The sequence below is a fragment of the Symphalangus syndactylus genome, chromosome 12, assembly GCF_028878055.3.
Source record: "Symphalangus syndactylus isolate Jambi chromosome 12, NHGRI_mSymSyn1-v2.1_pri, whole genome shotgun sequence".
NCBI classification, from domain to species: Eukaryota; Metazoa; Chordata; class Mammalia; order Primates; family Hylobatidae; genus Symphalangus; species Symphalangus syndactylus.
In genome coordinates this window covers 79,594,696-79,610,203 of record NC_072441.2, presented here as the reverse complement: position 1 = coordinate 79,610,203, position 15,508 = coordinate 79,594,696, and the positions used below count along the sequence as shown (strand labels likewise).

Genomic DNA, 15,508 nt, shown 5'->3' with positions numbered 1-15,508 from the left:
CTGGCTGGGCGAGGTGGCTCAGGCCTATAACCCCAGCGCTTTGGTACCTGAGGCCGGCAGATTGCTTGAGGCTAACAGTTCGAGACCAGCTTGGGCAACATAGCAAGACCCTGTCTTTACAAAACAAACAAACGAAAAATACACAAAAGCAACACCAGAGGCCATTTGCATGGCATGTTTTTGTTTATTTGCTTAGCCTAATATGGTTTCGTTTTGTTTGGAAGAAGGGATTGTGCCCTCCAAGCCTTTGTCGTTTCACTCACCTCTCCCAACCTGGCCCTGTCCAGCCCCTCCCTGGAGGGCTGGGCATATGGATGCTGGAGGTCACAGGCTGCCCAGGCAGGTGGTGACCTCGGAGGCAGAACCACGGCCTCGAGTCGGGCCTCTAACGGGGAAAGATTGACGCGGTTGGACCGCGCCATTCCCGAAACGTTAAAGAGCTTAATCTCCGCATCGTCCTCAAAGATAAGTAGGAAAAGCGCAGTGAGGAAGAACGTCTTCCCCGTCCGCCGTCTTCCTGCGCGCCCTTCTAGGAACCCAGCGTCCATCCCACAGCCTGATTTACTAAGGGAGTCTTGTAGCATACGGGAGGGGGAAAAGTCATTGGTTGCAATTACGGTAATTTGGTTAGTTACTCAAACGGTCATTTACATATAACTTGCATGTTAATATACTTCTGGAAGTATGCATATGTCCATACTTCTTTAACAGGGCACCCACGCCCGCCTGCTCACCCTACTCATGCAGCAAATTTTACTTCTCTCTCGGCTTCTGTCGCTTAGGTCCGCTTCTTAAAGATTGGCCCCTCCTCCCACCCGTAAGCTCCTCCCTTCGCCCTCTCTCCCTCGAGAGCTTCCAAACATCTTTTCCCCGCCCCCTTTTCTATTTCTGAACAGGCATGTTCCGGGCAGCTCACTCGACTCCTTAGATTACTATGGAATCGGTAGGGTCCTGACCGCTGGGGAAGCAGGAAAGCGTATCCTGGGAAGAAAGGCTTGGCTTGGACTCCGGAGAAGAATACTACATCGAGACCTGCTGGGGAATTTTATTTTATTTTATTTTATTTTGGTCTTGGTTGTACTGAGGGAGGAAGAGGAGATTGTGTGGCCCGGTCGAACTTGTGGCAGCCTGAAGGCCCCCTCAGGCGGCGCCGCGGGCAGCCCCGCAGCCGGGGCCTGGTGTAGCCGCCGCGGCCGCTGTCAGGGAAGCGCAGGCGGCCAATGGAACCCGGGAGCGGTCGCTGCTGCTGAGGCGGCAGTGTCGGCAGTCCCACCGCGACTGCCCGCACCCCCTCCGCGGGGGTCCCCCAGAGGTAAGCTACTCCTCCTCCATGAGTCACCTTTGCCCTGTTGGGGGGGTGGTCCCTCTCCCACCCTGTCCCGCACAGTCTTCCCCACCTGAGTTCGACTACGAAACTGCCCTCCTGGTGTCAGCTGCACTCCGGGTTCCTTCTCCACCCTTTCCTCTCAGGCCTGGGGTCCTCCTCCGCTTTTTGGCTTCCTCTTCTATTAGCTCCTCCTCTGCCTCGGGGATTCCCCCCTCCCTCACTCATCCCTGTTGCCTACGTCTCGAATTATTCTTTTTTTCAAGTCATGAACCCTTTCCACATCAGTCGACTCCCATAATGCCCATCCTTGTCCTTCCTTGTCGTCTCTGCCCCTGCCCCAAACCTCTTCCATGGACTCCACCTTTATCTCTTTTCCTAGTTTGCCCTTTTCCTCCGATGTCCCTGTGCAACTCCATCACTGGGTTCCCATTTCCCTGAGCTAAAGATTGTATCCCTGTCTTCCTGTGCTGCTTCTGATTCCATTACCTCACCGTCACCCACCCACCCAGCCAGCTCCTGGCTTCCAAGAATTGCCTGTTCCCTTCTCCCTAGGGGATCTCGGGCCCTTGTCATCAATCCGAAAGTACCATTTACATTCTTACTTTGAACCTAGTCCTCACCCTTCTCTGGGATGCATTATGATCCCTATAACTTTCTTTAGCTTCTCTTTCTCCGTCCTCAATCCCCCAACCTTCTGGAGGTTTCTGTCTGTAGGGGAGAGATTTGACAGTGCCCTTCCCATTCAGGATTTCCAACTTTGACACCTCCCTCGAGTTTCAAGGATTTCCCTGATCCTTGTGACATTTGGTCTGTTTTTCCCGTGGGCTTCATGTGTTCTCTGTCACACTGTTTATCTCCACATACCACTTATTTCAGGATCAACTAAACCTTGAACTAAGAAGAAAAATGTGTTGTGAGCAGGGGGAGCCTCAGCTGCCTCAGGCCGTTCAGGACAGAAGGGTGTTTCTGAAGGCCGGAGCAAGTTTTGAAGAAGTCTCTATCAGATTACACTTGGTTGACTACTCCGGAGCAGCCACTAAGAGGGATGAACAGGCCTGCGTGGAAATTGAATGAGATTGTGAGAAATCTGGTTTCAGATTATTTAATTTTAGGCTTTTGTTAAAGGAATCACAGAATAGAGTGCCTTCCCACCCCTGTCCAGATCCATGAGGAATCAGTTTATTCTTGTGGTTTACTAGAATAGTTTTGGTTGGTTCCATAAGAACTCAGGCCTGGAGTGGGGTAAGGGTGTAAGTGGAAAAAGGAACATGAGACAATGGAAAGAGCTTGTACATTCAGAATCAGGACTCCTGGGTTCAGCATGTGACTTCCTCACTTGACCTCTAGAGCGATCCTTTTGGAAAATGGCCCACTCTCTATAGGCATCAGTGCAGTAATAAGTTGGTAGCAGGATGTGGGTTGGGGGAAAAAATCAGATTTGGTTTATTTGTTTACAAAACATTTTGGGTTCCTCAGGCAAAAGGTATTTATTAGTAGTGGTTTAGTCATCCTGAGAATTTTCCTTCACCTTGGTCTTTCTGTCAGATGTTTCTAGTCCACAACCAGGGGTGTAAGTCATTTTGAAAGACAAGCTCCAGGCCTGCTTCTTTCATCTGCTTTGCTTTTTCCCCCAGTGCATTAAGTGGCTGATTTTCTGTGCTGTTCCTCACGTACTTGATCCATAACTCCAGATTCTATAGATGGAAAGTATGTTTGTGGGAAAGCACTTTGAGGAAGCTGGCTGGAAAAGAGAACTTGGAGTGAACTGAGACTTAGGCAACTAGTTGCTGCCATGTCTCTCTCAGCCTGTGATAGTGAAAGCGCACATGAGATTCCATTCATTTTCTGATTCTAGGCCTGTTTGGGAGTAGTTATGTCATCTTATCCCACTTCTTTCTCTTCCTTGTCGTTAAGTCATGGTGCAGTCTCCTCATAATTCCCCTTATTAGAAGCTTTCCTATAAGGCGCGGTGGCTCACACCTGTAATCCCAGCATTTTGGGAGGCCAAGGCAGGCAGATCACTCGAGGTCAGGAGTTCGAGACCAGTCCGGCCAACATGGTGAAACCCCGTCTCTACTAAAAATAAAAAAAATTAGCCGAGCATGGTGACGGGCTTCTGTAATCCCAGCTGCTCCGGAGGCTGAAGCAGGAGAGTTACTTGAACCCAGGAGGTGAAGGTTGCAGTCAGCCAAGATCACGCCACTGCACTCCAGCCTGGGTGACTGAGTGAAACTCCGTCTCAGGAAAAAAAAAAAAAAAAAGAAGCAGCTTTCCTCCTTGGAAGTATCCCCAACCAGAAATCATATTTCCTCTCGTTTCCCTGCTTTCTTCTTAGAGTTGGGTCCACACTCCATGAGAATGCTGAACACCATCCAAAGCAGCAAATTGAGATTCCTTGATTTGGGGAAGAGGTTTGGGAGGAACCCTTCAATAATTGGCATGGGACAAGAGGGGACCCAGTCCAAGTGTATTTGGGACTCGCAGTAGGGAGGAACAATTCAGAGAGGTGAGTGCACAGGCTGCTTTCTTTGCCATCTGTCTGTTTCAGTAGCGGCTCCCATAGCCGGCTTGGGCTGTCTGGCTGGAATCTGCTTATACCAGCTCCATGGCTCTGCACAGAGTTCTCAGCCTGAATCAATATTGACTTAACTACCATGAGACCACTGCCCTCCCTACCCTCGTGCTAGTAGCTTGAGAATGCCCTCTCCCCTAATGCCCGCACTCTCTGGGCCCTTGTGTCAGCATTTACCTGGATCCTGGTAGGGCTGGAGCTGGCTTGACTGCCTGGCCCTGAGTTTCTATAAGGAAAAAGGAGTACTCAATCTCTACCTTTACCATTGAGGTCAAAGGGGAGAGATGAGTTGAGACATCCTTAAAGAAAGGTTTGAGTTAGATGTTAAGACATGAGGAGGAACTCCTCAACAGCAGAACAGGCAGCCAAAGATGATAATGGAGTCTCTTTTGAGGAGCAACCTCTCTTTAAAAATTATTTTTGGGCCGGGCACCATGGCTCATGCCCGTAATCCCAGCACTTCAGGAGGCCGAGGTGGGCGGATCACTTGAGGTCAGGAGTTGGAGACCAGCCTGGCATGTTCGAGACAACATGGTGAAACCCCGTCTCTACTAAAAATACAAAAATTAGCCAGGTGTGGTGGCGTGTGCCTGTAATTCCAGCTACTCGGGAGGCTGAGGCAGAGAATCACTCGAACCTGAGAGGCAGAAGTTGCAGTGAGCTGAGATGGCCGCCACTGCACTCCAGCCTGGGTGACAGAGCGAGACTCCATCTGAAAAAAAAAAATTTTTTTGAAGGGATGCATGCATTTGGTAACAAATCCAATGGTACTCAAGGAGTTTATGAAGAAAAACAGCAGTCCTGTTTCCGTTCATCCCTACTCCTGTTCTCACAGAGTTAACCTCTTTAATTATCTCAGTGTTCTGAAGATTATCACCATAGCTTTAGATAAAATGCTAGTTCCTCTATTTCTTTGGTTTTTTGTTTGTTTTTGTTGTTGTTTTTGTTTGTTTGTTTGTGTGAGATGGAGTCTTGTTCTGTCACCCAGGCTAGAGTGCAGTGGCACGATCTTGGCTCACTGCAACCTCTGCCTCCGGGTTCAAGCAGTTCTCCTGCCTCAGCCTCCCAAGTAGCTGGGATTACAGGCACCCACCACCACGCCTGGCTAATTTTTTGTATTTTTTAGTAGAGACGGGGTTTCACCATGTTGGCCAGGCTGGTCACAGAGTGCTGACCTCAGGTGATCCACCTGCCTCAGCCTCCCAGAGTGCTGGGATTACAGGCATGAGCCACTGCGCCTGGCCATTTGTTCCTCTGTTTCTTTACTTATTGTTACACACAAGGATTTAGCTTTAGAGGATATACCTCTCATTTATGTAATTATGTCATTTTTATTTCTTCTATTGGACACCTGTATAACTTTAAATAATATTTAATATATTTGAACCTTTCTTTTCCATTAACTTTTGACAGTCTCTCTTAATTCACCTTGTAGAATGAATGTCAGATATTGGTTTCCTTACCCGTTCTTCCATCTCTTGTGGATCCATCTCAAAGGATTATGAGATGTATAAAAGAAGGATAGAGGAGACTAGTTGTGGTGGCTCATGCCTTGTAATCTCAGCACTTTGGGAGGCCTAGGCGGGAGGATAGCTTGAGGCCAGGAAGAAGCTTTCCTCCTTGGAAGCATCCCCAACCAGAAATCATATAGTGAGCCGTGATTCCACCACTGCACTCCAACCTGGGCAACAGAGTAAGGAGCCTGTCTCTTAAAAAAGAAAAAGGAAAAAAATAAAAAAGCAAGGGGTGGGGAAATAAAGGATCCTTTAAAAGGAAGAAAACTGAGCCTGCCTGCCTGCTTGGAAGCAGGGCACTAGATCAGATGATCTCTTGAAGCCATTCTATGAAAATATAAGAACATAAAAATATCAGAATTGGCACAAACCAATCCATATTTATCTAGTCCATGGAAAAAGATTTGAAAAAGAGAATGGTGATTAACTGGGTGAGGGGATTGATTTGGGGCTCTTTACCATTCTGTCCTAGCAGAGACCGATCCAGTAAGTCCTTTAATGGAGGCCAGTAGAAGGTTGTTTGCCTGGAATCTTTTGAGGTGATAAGAAATGGGGAGCTAGGTTAAGCGATAGCATCTCCTCCCCACAGAGTCCTCTGCAGACATGTATTTTTAACTGCTCAGTCACACAGAACATATGTGTATATCTTCTGTGTCTTCTCCAGCTGCTGCTCTGCATGACCTGTAACAATTCCTTGTCACTCAGACCAGAATTCCCTACTTTGCCCAGTTGGGAGCTGTGGAACTCAGTCAGTTGTCAACTTTTCCTAGGGGCCAGCTGTTAGGCTGTGGAACAGGGGAGGCCTCTTCCATTTCCCTTCCAGTCTGACTGGAAGGAGAATTTAGGTTCCCAATGTGAAGGGTAGAGCCTCAGTTGTCTGAACCCCCTTGAAGGCCATAGGAGTCATTTAATATTAAAAATTTAGATTGTCTTCTGTCACTTTTTTCTTATTCCTCTGACTTAGAAGGGGAAGGCTGTTGAATACAGGACTTTTTCCTTCACTTTTTCTTTTGCTTTCTAGTCCTTTCACTTTCTTTAGAACAGTTACCCTCAAAGGCTTTTTTTTTTTTTTTAAGACAGAGTCTCACTCTGTCGCCCAGGCTGGAGTGTAGTGGCGTGATCTGGGCTCACTGCAAGCTCCGCCACCCAGGTTCATGCCATTCTCCTGCCTCAGCCTCCCGAGTAGCTGGGACTACAGGTGCCCACCACCACGCCCGGCTAATTTTTTGTATTTTTGGTAGAGATGGGGTTTCACCGTGTTAGCCAGGATGGTCTCCATCTCCTGACCTGATGATCTGCCCTCCTCAGCCTCCCAAAGTGCTGGGATTACAGGCGTGAGCCACCACGCCCTGCCCACAAAGGCATATTTTTTTGGCATTCAAAAATAAATGAATCAAGCTGGGCACGGTGGCTCACAACTGTAATCCCAGCACTTTGGGAGGCCGATTGCTTGAGGCAAGGAGTTCAGGACCAGCCTGAGCAACAGAGCAAGACCCTGTGTCTATAAAACAATTGTTTTAATTAAAAAAATTAAAGAAAATGAATGAACTGATGTTGAGAACCATATCTGGATTTAGGTTTTGGAGAATCCCTTTCCTATTTTTTTTTTTTTTTTTTTGAGATGGAGTCTCGCTCTGTTGCCAGGGTGGAGAGCGCACAGTGGCACGATCGGACTCCCTGCAATCTCTGCCTCCCGGGTTCCAGCGATTCTCCTGCCTCAGCCTCCTGAGTAGCTGGGACTACAGGCATGTGCCACCACGCCCAGCTAAGTTTTGTATTTTTAGTAGAGATGGGGTTTTACTGTGTTGGCCAGGATGGTTTTAATCTCTTGACCTTGTGATCCACCCGCCTCAGCCTTCCAAAGTGCTGGGATTACCCGCCCCCAGCCTATTTTTTATTATTATTATTTTATTATTATTATTATTTGAGACGGAGTTTCGCTCTTGATGCCCAGGCTGGAGTGCAATGGCACGATCTCGGCTCACCACAGCCTTCGCCTCCTGGGTTCAAGGGATCCTCCTGAGTAGCTGGGATTACAGGCATGCACCACCAAGCCCAGCTAATTTTTTATTTTTAGTAGAGATGGGGTTTCTCCATGTTGGTCAGGCTGGTCTCAAACTCCTGACCTCATGTGATCCGCCCGCCTTGGCCTCCCAAAGTGCTGGGATTACAGGCATGAGTCACCGCAATGGCCATCTTTTATTATTTAAATTTTTAATTTTTAAATTATATTTTAAATTATTTAAAGCAGGCTGGGTGTGGTAGCTCATGCCTATAATCCTAGCACTTTGGAGACTGAGACGGGAAGATCACTTTGAGCCCAGGAGTTTGAGACTAGCCTGGCCAACATGGCGAGACCTCATCTCTACCAAAAAAATACAAAAATTAGCTGGGTGTGGTGGTGCATGCCTGCAGTCCCAGCTACTCGGGAGGCTGAGGTGGAAGGATCACTTGAGCCCAGGAAGTCAAGGCTGCAGTGAGCTATGATCTCACCACTGCACTGCACCCTGGGCAACAGAGCCAGACCCTGTCTCAAAAAAAAAAAAAAAAAAATAGGCCAGGAACAGTGGCTCACACCTGTAATCCCAACACTTTGAGAGGCCGAGGCGGGCACTTTGGGAGTCTGAGGACAGGAGTTCAAGACCAGCCTGGCCAACATAGCGAAACCCCATCTCTACTAAAAATACAGAAATTAGCTGGGCATGGTGGTGCATGCCCGTAATCCCAGCTGCTCAAGCTGAGGCAAGAGAATTGCTTGAGCCTGGGAGGTGGAGGTTGCAGTGAGCTGAGATCACGCCACTGCACTCCAGCCTGGGCAACAGAGTGAAACCCTGTCTCAAAAAAAAATTAAAATAAAAATAAGGCCAGGCACGGTGGCTCACATCTGTAATCTTAGCACTTTGGGAGGCCAAGGCAGGCGGATCACCTGAGGTCAGGAGTTCGAGACCAGCTTGGCCAACATGGTGAAACCCTCTCTCTACAAAAAATACAAAAATCAGCCGGGCATGGTGGCAGGTGCCTGTAATCCCAGCTACTTGGGAGGCTGCGGCAGGAGAATCCCTTGAACCTGGGAGGCAGAGGTTGCGGTGAGCCGACATTGCGCCACTGCACTCCACTCCAGCCAGGGCAACAGAGGGAGACTCTGTCTCAAAAAATAATGCGCCACTGCACTCCACTCCAGCCAGGGCAACAGAGGGAGACTCTGTCTCAAAAAAATAAATAAAATAAAAATAATAGTAATAATAAATAGCTAAAGCAATTTAACCCTATTCCCTACAACACCTTCTTCTCCATATGACTTGCTTCAGATGCAGGCAGTGCCTGGGTTCCTGAGAGGCCAGGGACGAGACCAGCTCCAGTTTGGTGGTTTCTAGTGGCAGAGCTGCTTATATAGGAGAGGAATCTGTTTTTCTTGCACCTCTCAACATTGTCTAGCTCCCTGAGGAGTAAAAGCTGCCGGGAGGGAGAGTGTTCAGTAGCAAAATCCTCTGAATACTGTGATTTGATTCTTAGCTGAGCCCTGGGAGTTTTTCTTTTGCCTGTGAGATAAAAGAGGTGATAGTATCGTTATTTGCCTTCCTGGTGCCAGTAATAATCCCAATCATAGTTAATTGGGGCAGGCATTTGCTAAATTTTCTAGTGAGGTCTGAGACACTATTATGTGGGAGAATGTCTGAACTGTATTTCCCTTGAAAGTTTTGAAAAGTGGACTTCTAGGAGCTTTCAGTGACTTAAAAGTCTGTGGAATAGAGGGAGAGGAAAGGATGTACCAAACATAGAGACTGAGAAAAAGAAGTTGATTGTTTAAGTTGATTGAGGCTATCACATGAGTTTCTAAGCAGACCTAAAAGGTAGTGGTCCCAGTAGAATCGGTGACCCTCTGATGAGAATGCCCTACGAAGGTGTGGCAGGGAATGATTAAAGCTTCCTTATTATTCCTGTGCAACTCACAGTTGCGAGTAGAGACAGATCCACATAGGCAGCCATGCTGGTTCTACTGCTCAGAGGGCACTACCTAATTTTGAGAGAGAGCATAGTGAAAGAGTTGCCACCTTCTTACCAATACCAAGCTCAGTCTGCATCAGGGATATTAAATTCAGGAATGAACTTGCTTGGCAGAGTTGGCAGAAAGAAACAGAAGTAGCCTTTTTTGATGATCTCTGAGAACAGAAGAGTTCCCCATCCGTCTTTCTGCAAAACTTCAGTGGTGACTGCTGGGAGGCAGGGAGCTGGACTATATGATATTGGGCAGTTAAAAGTAACCGGCCGGGTGCGGTGGCTCACGCCTGTAATCCCAGCACTTTGGGAGGCCGAGGAGGGCGGATCACGAGGTCAGGAGATCGAGACCATCCTGGCTAACACGGTGAAACCCCGTCTCTACTAAAAATAGAAAAAATTAGCTGGGCGTGCTGGTGGGCGCCTGTAGTCCCAGCTACACGGGAGGCTAAGGCAGGAGAATGGCATGAGCCTGAGAGTCAGAGCTTGCAGTGAGCCGAGATCACACCACTGCACTCCAGCCTGGGCGACAGAGCGAGACTCCGTCTCAAAAAAAAAAATAAATAAAAGTGACCTTGGGCCAGGCGCGGCGGCTCACACCTGTAATCCCAGCACTTTGGGAGGCCGAGGTGGGCAGATCACGAGGTCAGGAGTTTGAGACCATCCTGGCTAACGTGGTGAAACCCCGCCTCTACTAAAAATACAAAAAATTAGCCAGGCGTGGTGGTGGGCATCTGTAGTCCCAGCTACGTATGAGGCTGAGGCAGGAGAATGGCATGAACCCAGGAAGCGGAGCTTGCAGTGAGCCGAGATTGTGCCACTGCACTCCAGCCTGGGCGACAGAGCGAGACTCCGTCTCAAAAAGAAAAAAAAAGTAACCTTAACATTTCAGAGGTACAAGAACAGACACTGGAAAGGTGGTGGTGGAAAACAGCCTCCCAGAGGGACTAAAGAATCTCTAGGCCTCCTTATTCCACCTACCCAAAGTATATGCATCCAGAGTCACCAGGGTTGAAGGTGATGTCACTAATATTTGGAAATTACCTGTATTCCAGCTCTACAAAATCTTTCCTCTTGCTCATGCTCTTGAGTGTGTCTTAGACTCACTCTATTAGCATTTTTGTGAAGAGGCCTCTGAGTCTGAGTCCTTTGTTAGCTATAGTCAGATTCTGGAGCCAGGTTGATCTGATGAAATTTCCCCAGTTCTGCACTGATTCCAGATTTGGTGAGGCTCTGAAGGATTGCTCTTGGAGAGCAGTGGCTTTGGTCAGCAGTGTTCTTTCACTGAACTTCCTTCCAACAGTCCCTCCAGAGGAGGTGTTCTTTGTTTTGTGACTCCTGTTCCTCCCTGTTCTTTGGAAGGCCTAGATCTATGAGTCCTAGTCTGATTTCTTTTTGCCTTTCCAGTTGTCCCTCCAGTTGTTAGAATGTGTGTATGACAGTGGGGGGAGTGGTATTGGGGCAGAGAAGGCTGTCATAAGTATTTCTGGAAGATTCTCAAACAATTGGAACTCTTTGCTTCCCTTATAAAACAATATAAGTTGTATGTTACACACACACTGGTTAGTAACCTTTTAGGTGATGAGGATTCAACTAGCATTTCTTTTTTTTTTTTTTTGAGACAGAGTCTCGCTGGTCTTGAACTCCTGACCTCAAAGTGATCCACCCGCCTCGGCCACCCAGTGCGCTGGCATTACAGGCATGAGTCACTGTGCCCGGCCTCAACTAGCATATATTGAGTACTACTATGTATCGAAGACTGTGCTAGATTCTTTCATACACATGATGATATCACATAGCAACAATGAGAAGGAAGTGTTTTTTCCCAATTTGCAGTTGAGGATAAACAGCTTGCATAAGTTGCACATTTCTGAAAGGCTGAATGAGGATTTTGAACCCCAGCCTATTTGCCTTCAAGTCCAGAGCTCTTTCCATTATACGTCAGCAGCCACGGCACTGGAGAAAGAGGGTGTGATGTCATGACGTCAGACAACCAGAGAAATGGCACAGCTTCGGCAGGGTTGATGATAGTTGTTTTAGAGCTGCCTTCTTCTAAGTGAAGCCTGGCATGGTATTTGCTGGCCTTTATTTTCTGGGAGCTTTGAGTTTAAAAGAGAAGGTAAAAAATACCTGTAGCTAGAAAAATATATCAAGACTTTAATTTTATTTATTTATTTATTTATTTGAGACAGAGTTTTGCTCTGTTGCCCAGGCTGGAGTGCAGCAGCGCGATCTTGGCTCACCACAACCTCTGCCTCCCGGGTTCAAACGATTCTCCTGCCTCAGCCTTCCAAGTAGCTGGGATTACAGGCATGCACCACCACGCCCAGCTAATTTTGTATTTTTAGTGGAGACGAGGTTTCTCCATGTTGGTCAGGCTGGTCTCAAACTCCTGACCTCAGGTAATCCACCTGCCTCAGCCTCCCAAAGTGCTGGGATTACAGGCATGAGCCATCGCACCCGGCCTTTTTTTTTTTTTTTTGAGACAGAGTCTCACTCTGTCTCCAGGCTGGAGTGCAATGGCATAATCTCGGCTCACTGCAACCTCCACCTCCCAGGTTCAAGCAATTCTCTGGCCTCAGCCTCCTGAGTAGCTGGGAATACAGGCGCCTGCCACCACGCCTGGCTAATTTTTGTATTTTTAGTAGAGACGGGGTTTCACCATGTTGGCCAGGATGGTCTCGATCTCTTGACCTCGTGATCTGCCCTCCTCGGCCTCCCAAAGTGCTGGGATTACAGGCGTGAGCCACTGCGCCCAGCCAAGACTTTAATATTAAGTAAAGATGGCTGGGCATGGTGGTTCACACCTGTAATCCTAGTGCTTTGGGAGGCTGAGGCAGGAGAATTGCTTGAGGCCAGGCATTCAAAGCTAGCCTGGGCAACACAGCAAGACCCTATCTGTACAAAAAAAATTTTTTTTAGTTAACTGAGTATGATGGCACACACCTATAGTCCTAGCTACTCGGGAGGCTGAGGCAGGAGGATGCCTTGAGCCTAGGAGTTCAAGGTTACAGTGAGCTATGATCATGCCACTGCACTCCAGCCTGGGCGACAGAGCAAGACTTGTCTCTAAAAAATAAAAATAAAGGTGAGATGCACAGGACCGGTGTGTAGAATGTTATATGAGTAAGGAAATATAGTCTAAAGAGGAAAATAAAAAGGTTATAGCAGGCATTTAAAGGGAGACAGGAAGAGCAAGTGGATAGAAAAGTATTTGAAGAGTTAGGGAACAGGGGAGTAACACCTGAATTGCTTCTCAGTCTACCTGAAGAATCTGTAAATCACCAGGCATGGTGGCTCATGCCTGTAATTCCAACACTTTAGGAGGCTGAGGAGGAAGGATTGCTTGAGCTCAGTTCAAGACCAGCCTGGGCAACATGGTGAGACCTTGTCTCTACAGAAAAATTTAAAAAATTAACCAGGCATGGTGGCACATGCGTGTAGTCCCAGATACTTGGGAAGCTGATGTGGGAGGATTGCTTGAGCCCAGAAAATCAAGGCTACAGTGAGTTCTGATCGTGCCACTGCACTCCAGCCTGGGCAACAGAGCAAAACCCTGTCTCAAAAATAATAAGATTAAAAATTTAAAAATAAGCCGGGCATGGGACCTGTGGTCCCAGCTACTTGGGAGGCTGAGGTGGGAGGCTTGCTTGAGCCCAGGAGGTCAAGGTTGCAATGGGCCCAGATTGTGCAACTGCACTCCAGCCTGGGTAACAGAGCAAGACCTTGTCTCAAAAAAAAAGAATTTGTAAATCTAGGCCAGGCGCGGTGGCTCACGCCTGTAATCCCAGCACTTTGGGGGGCCGAGGCGGGTGGATCACGAGGTCAGGAGATCGAGACCATCCTGGCTAACATGGTGAAACCGTGTCTCTACTAAAAATACAAAACAAAATTAGCCAGACATTGTGGTGGGCGCCCATAGTCCCAGCTACTTGGGAGGCTGAGGCAGGAGAATGGTGTGAACCCGGGAGGCGGAACTTACAGTGAGCTGAGATTGCGCCACTGCACTCCAGCCTGGGTGACAGAGCGAGACTCCGTCTCAACTACAACAACAACAACAACAACAACAACAACAAAAAGAATTTGTAAATCTATATAAATACAACATATACAAAACAACATTTCACATATATAAGCTAAGAACAGAGGCTAAGCTGAGTAACTACAGGAGGAATGATGAGTAATGTAATCAGAAGTGGAGGTAGTCAGGAAAGCTTCCTAGGAAATGTCTTCTTATCTGATTTTGAAGGAGTCCAGGAAGACAAAAAGAGGAGGTGCCTGGGAAGGTGTCATAGCAAAGGGAAGATCTGAGGATGGCACCACTAACCAGTGTGTGTATGTGTCTCCCTTTCTGTTCTTTTCTCCCTCCCTCTTCCTGTAGCTTGGAAGCTCGAAGTCTGGCTGTGGCCATGGGAGATACAGTAGTGGAGCCTGCCTCCCTGAAGCCAACTTCTGAGCCCACTTCTGGCCCACCAGGGAATAATGGGGGGTCCCTGCTAAGTGTCATCACGGAGGGGGTCGGGGAACTATCAGTGATTGACCCTGAGGTGGCCCAGAAGGCCTGCCAGGAGGTGTTGGAGAAAGTCAAGCTTTTGCATGGAGGCGTGGCAGTCTCTGGCAGAGGCACCCCACTGGAGTTGGTCAATGGGGATGGTGTGGACAGTGAGATCCGTTGCCTAGATGATCCACCTGCCCAGATCAGGGAGGAGGAAGATGAGATGGGGGCCTCTGTGACCTCAGGCACAGCCAAAGGAGCAAGAAGACGGCGGCAGAACAACTCAGCTAAACAGTCTTGGCTGCTGAGGCTGTTTGAGTCAAAACTGTTTGACATCTCCATGGCCATTTCATACCTGTATAACTCCAAGGAGCCTGGAGTACAAGCCTACATCGGCAACCGTCTCTTCTGCTTTCGCAATGAGGACGTGGACTTCTATCTGCCCCAGTTGCTTAACATGTACATCCACATGGATGAGGACGTGGGTGATGCCATTAAGCCCTACATAGTCCACCGTTGCCGCCAGAGCATTAACTTTTCCCTCCAGTGTGCCCTGTTGCTTGGGGCCTATTCTTCAGACATGCACATTTCCACTCAGCGACACTCCCGTGGGACCAAGCTACGGAAGCTGATCCTCTCAGATGAGCTAAAGCCAGCTCACAGGAAGAGGGAGCTGCCCTCCTTGAGCCCAGCCCCTGACACAGGGCTGTCTCCCTCCAAAAGGACTCACCAGCGCTCTAAGTCAGATGCCACTGCCAGCATAAGTCTCAGCAGCAACCTGAAACGAACAGCCAGCAACCCTAAAGTGGAGAATGAGGATGAGGTAAAATTCTGGGGAGGGCCAGAGACAAAAGGTGGTAGAGGGCTGCATGGAGACAGGATGCCTCCTATATACACACAGGGTTACGCTGTTCATAATGTCCTCCCTCTGTTTCATTTCACTGATAAAAGCATGGAATGTTAGAATGGAAAGACCTTAGAATTCATGTATTTTGCCTGCCTTAGTTTACAAAGGAAGAACTCAGACCCAGAGAGATAAAGTGAGTTGCCTCAGGTCATATAGGTCATGGCAAGTCTGATGCTCCTGACTGTGTCCCAAATCATTTTTGTTAAACTGCACTGGCCAGGCGCGGTGGCTCACGCTTGTAATCCCAGCACTTTGGGAGGCTGAGGCAGGGAGATCACGAGGTCAGGAGTTTGAGACCAGCCTGGCCAACATGGCAAAATCCCATCTCTACTAAAAATACAAAAATTAGCCAGGCGTGGTGGCAGGCGCCTGTTATCCCAGCTACTTGGGAGGCTGAGACAGGAGAATCACTTGAACCCGAGAGACAGAGGTTGCAGTGACCAGAGATCGCGCCACTGCACTCCAGCTTGGGCGACAGAGTGAGACTCCGTCTCAAAATAAATAAATAAATAAATAAATAAATAAATAAATAAATAAACTGCCATTCCATTAACATCTACTACGTTCATGAGAAATGTGGCAGAAGCCCTCCACACCCTGACCTGAGACTTGAGATAGCTACCAGAGCCTCTCAGAGCAGCATCTGTGGAAAAGGAAAAGGTCTTTGTGTGTGCTGAGGTAGGGGAGATGTTAGAAC

The 15,508-nt window shown here is 48.1% G+C and overlaps 1 protein-coding gene across 11 annotated transcripts in view; it reads left to right on the top strand.

Annotated features, from left to right (window-relative positions):
* Window positions 1–700: 700 nt before the first annotated feature.
* PI4KB (phosphatidylinositol 4-kinase beta) overlaps window positions 701–15,508 on the top strand; it is a 37,263-nt gene continuing 22,455 nt past the window's right edge. For 2 of the 11 annotated variants that reach the window (XM_063626228.1, XM_063626227.1), the window contains exons 1-3: window positions 702–1,312; window positions 2,204–2,405; window positions 13,791–14,727. In XM_063626228.1, the coding sequence (XP_063482298.1) occupies window positions 2,398–2,405; window positions 13,791–14,727 (945 nt within the window). In that variant the 5' untranslated portion in view covers window positions 702–1,312; window positions 2,204–2,397. Of the gene's footprint in view, window positions 1,313–2,203; window positions 2,406–3,662; window positions 3,834–13,790; window positions 14,728–15,508 lie in introns of all 11 variants that reach the window. The other 9 variants (XM_063626232.1, XM_063626231.1, XM_063626229.1 and 6 more) reach the window with 8 other exon arrangements.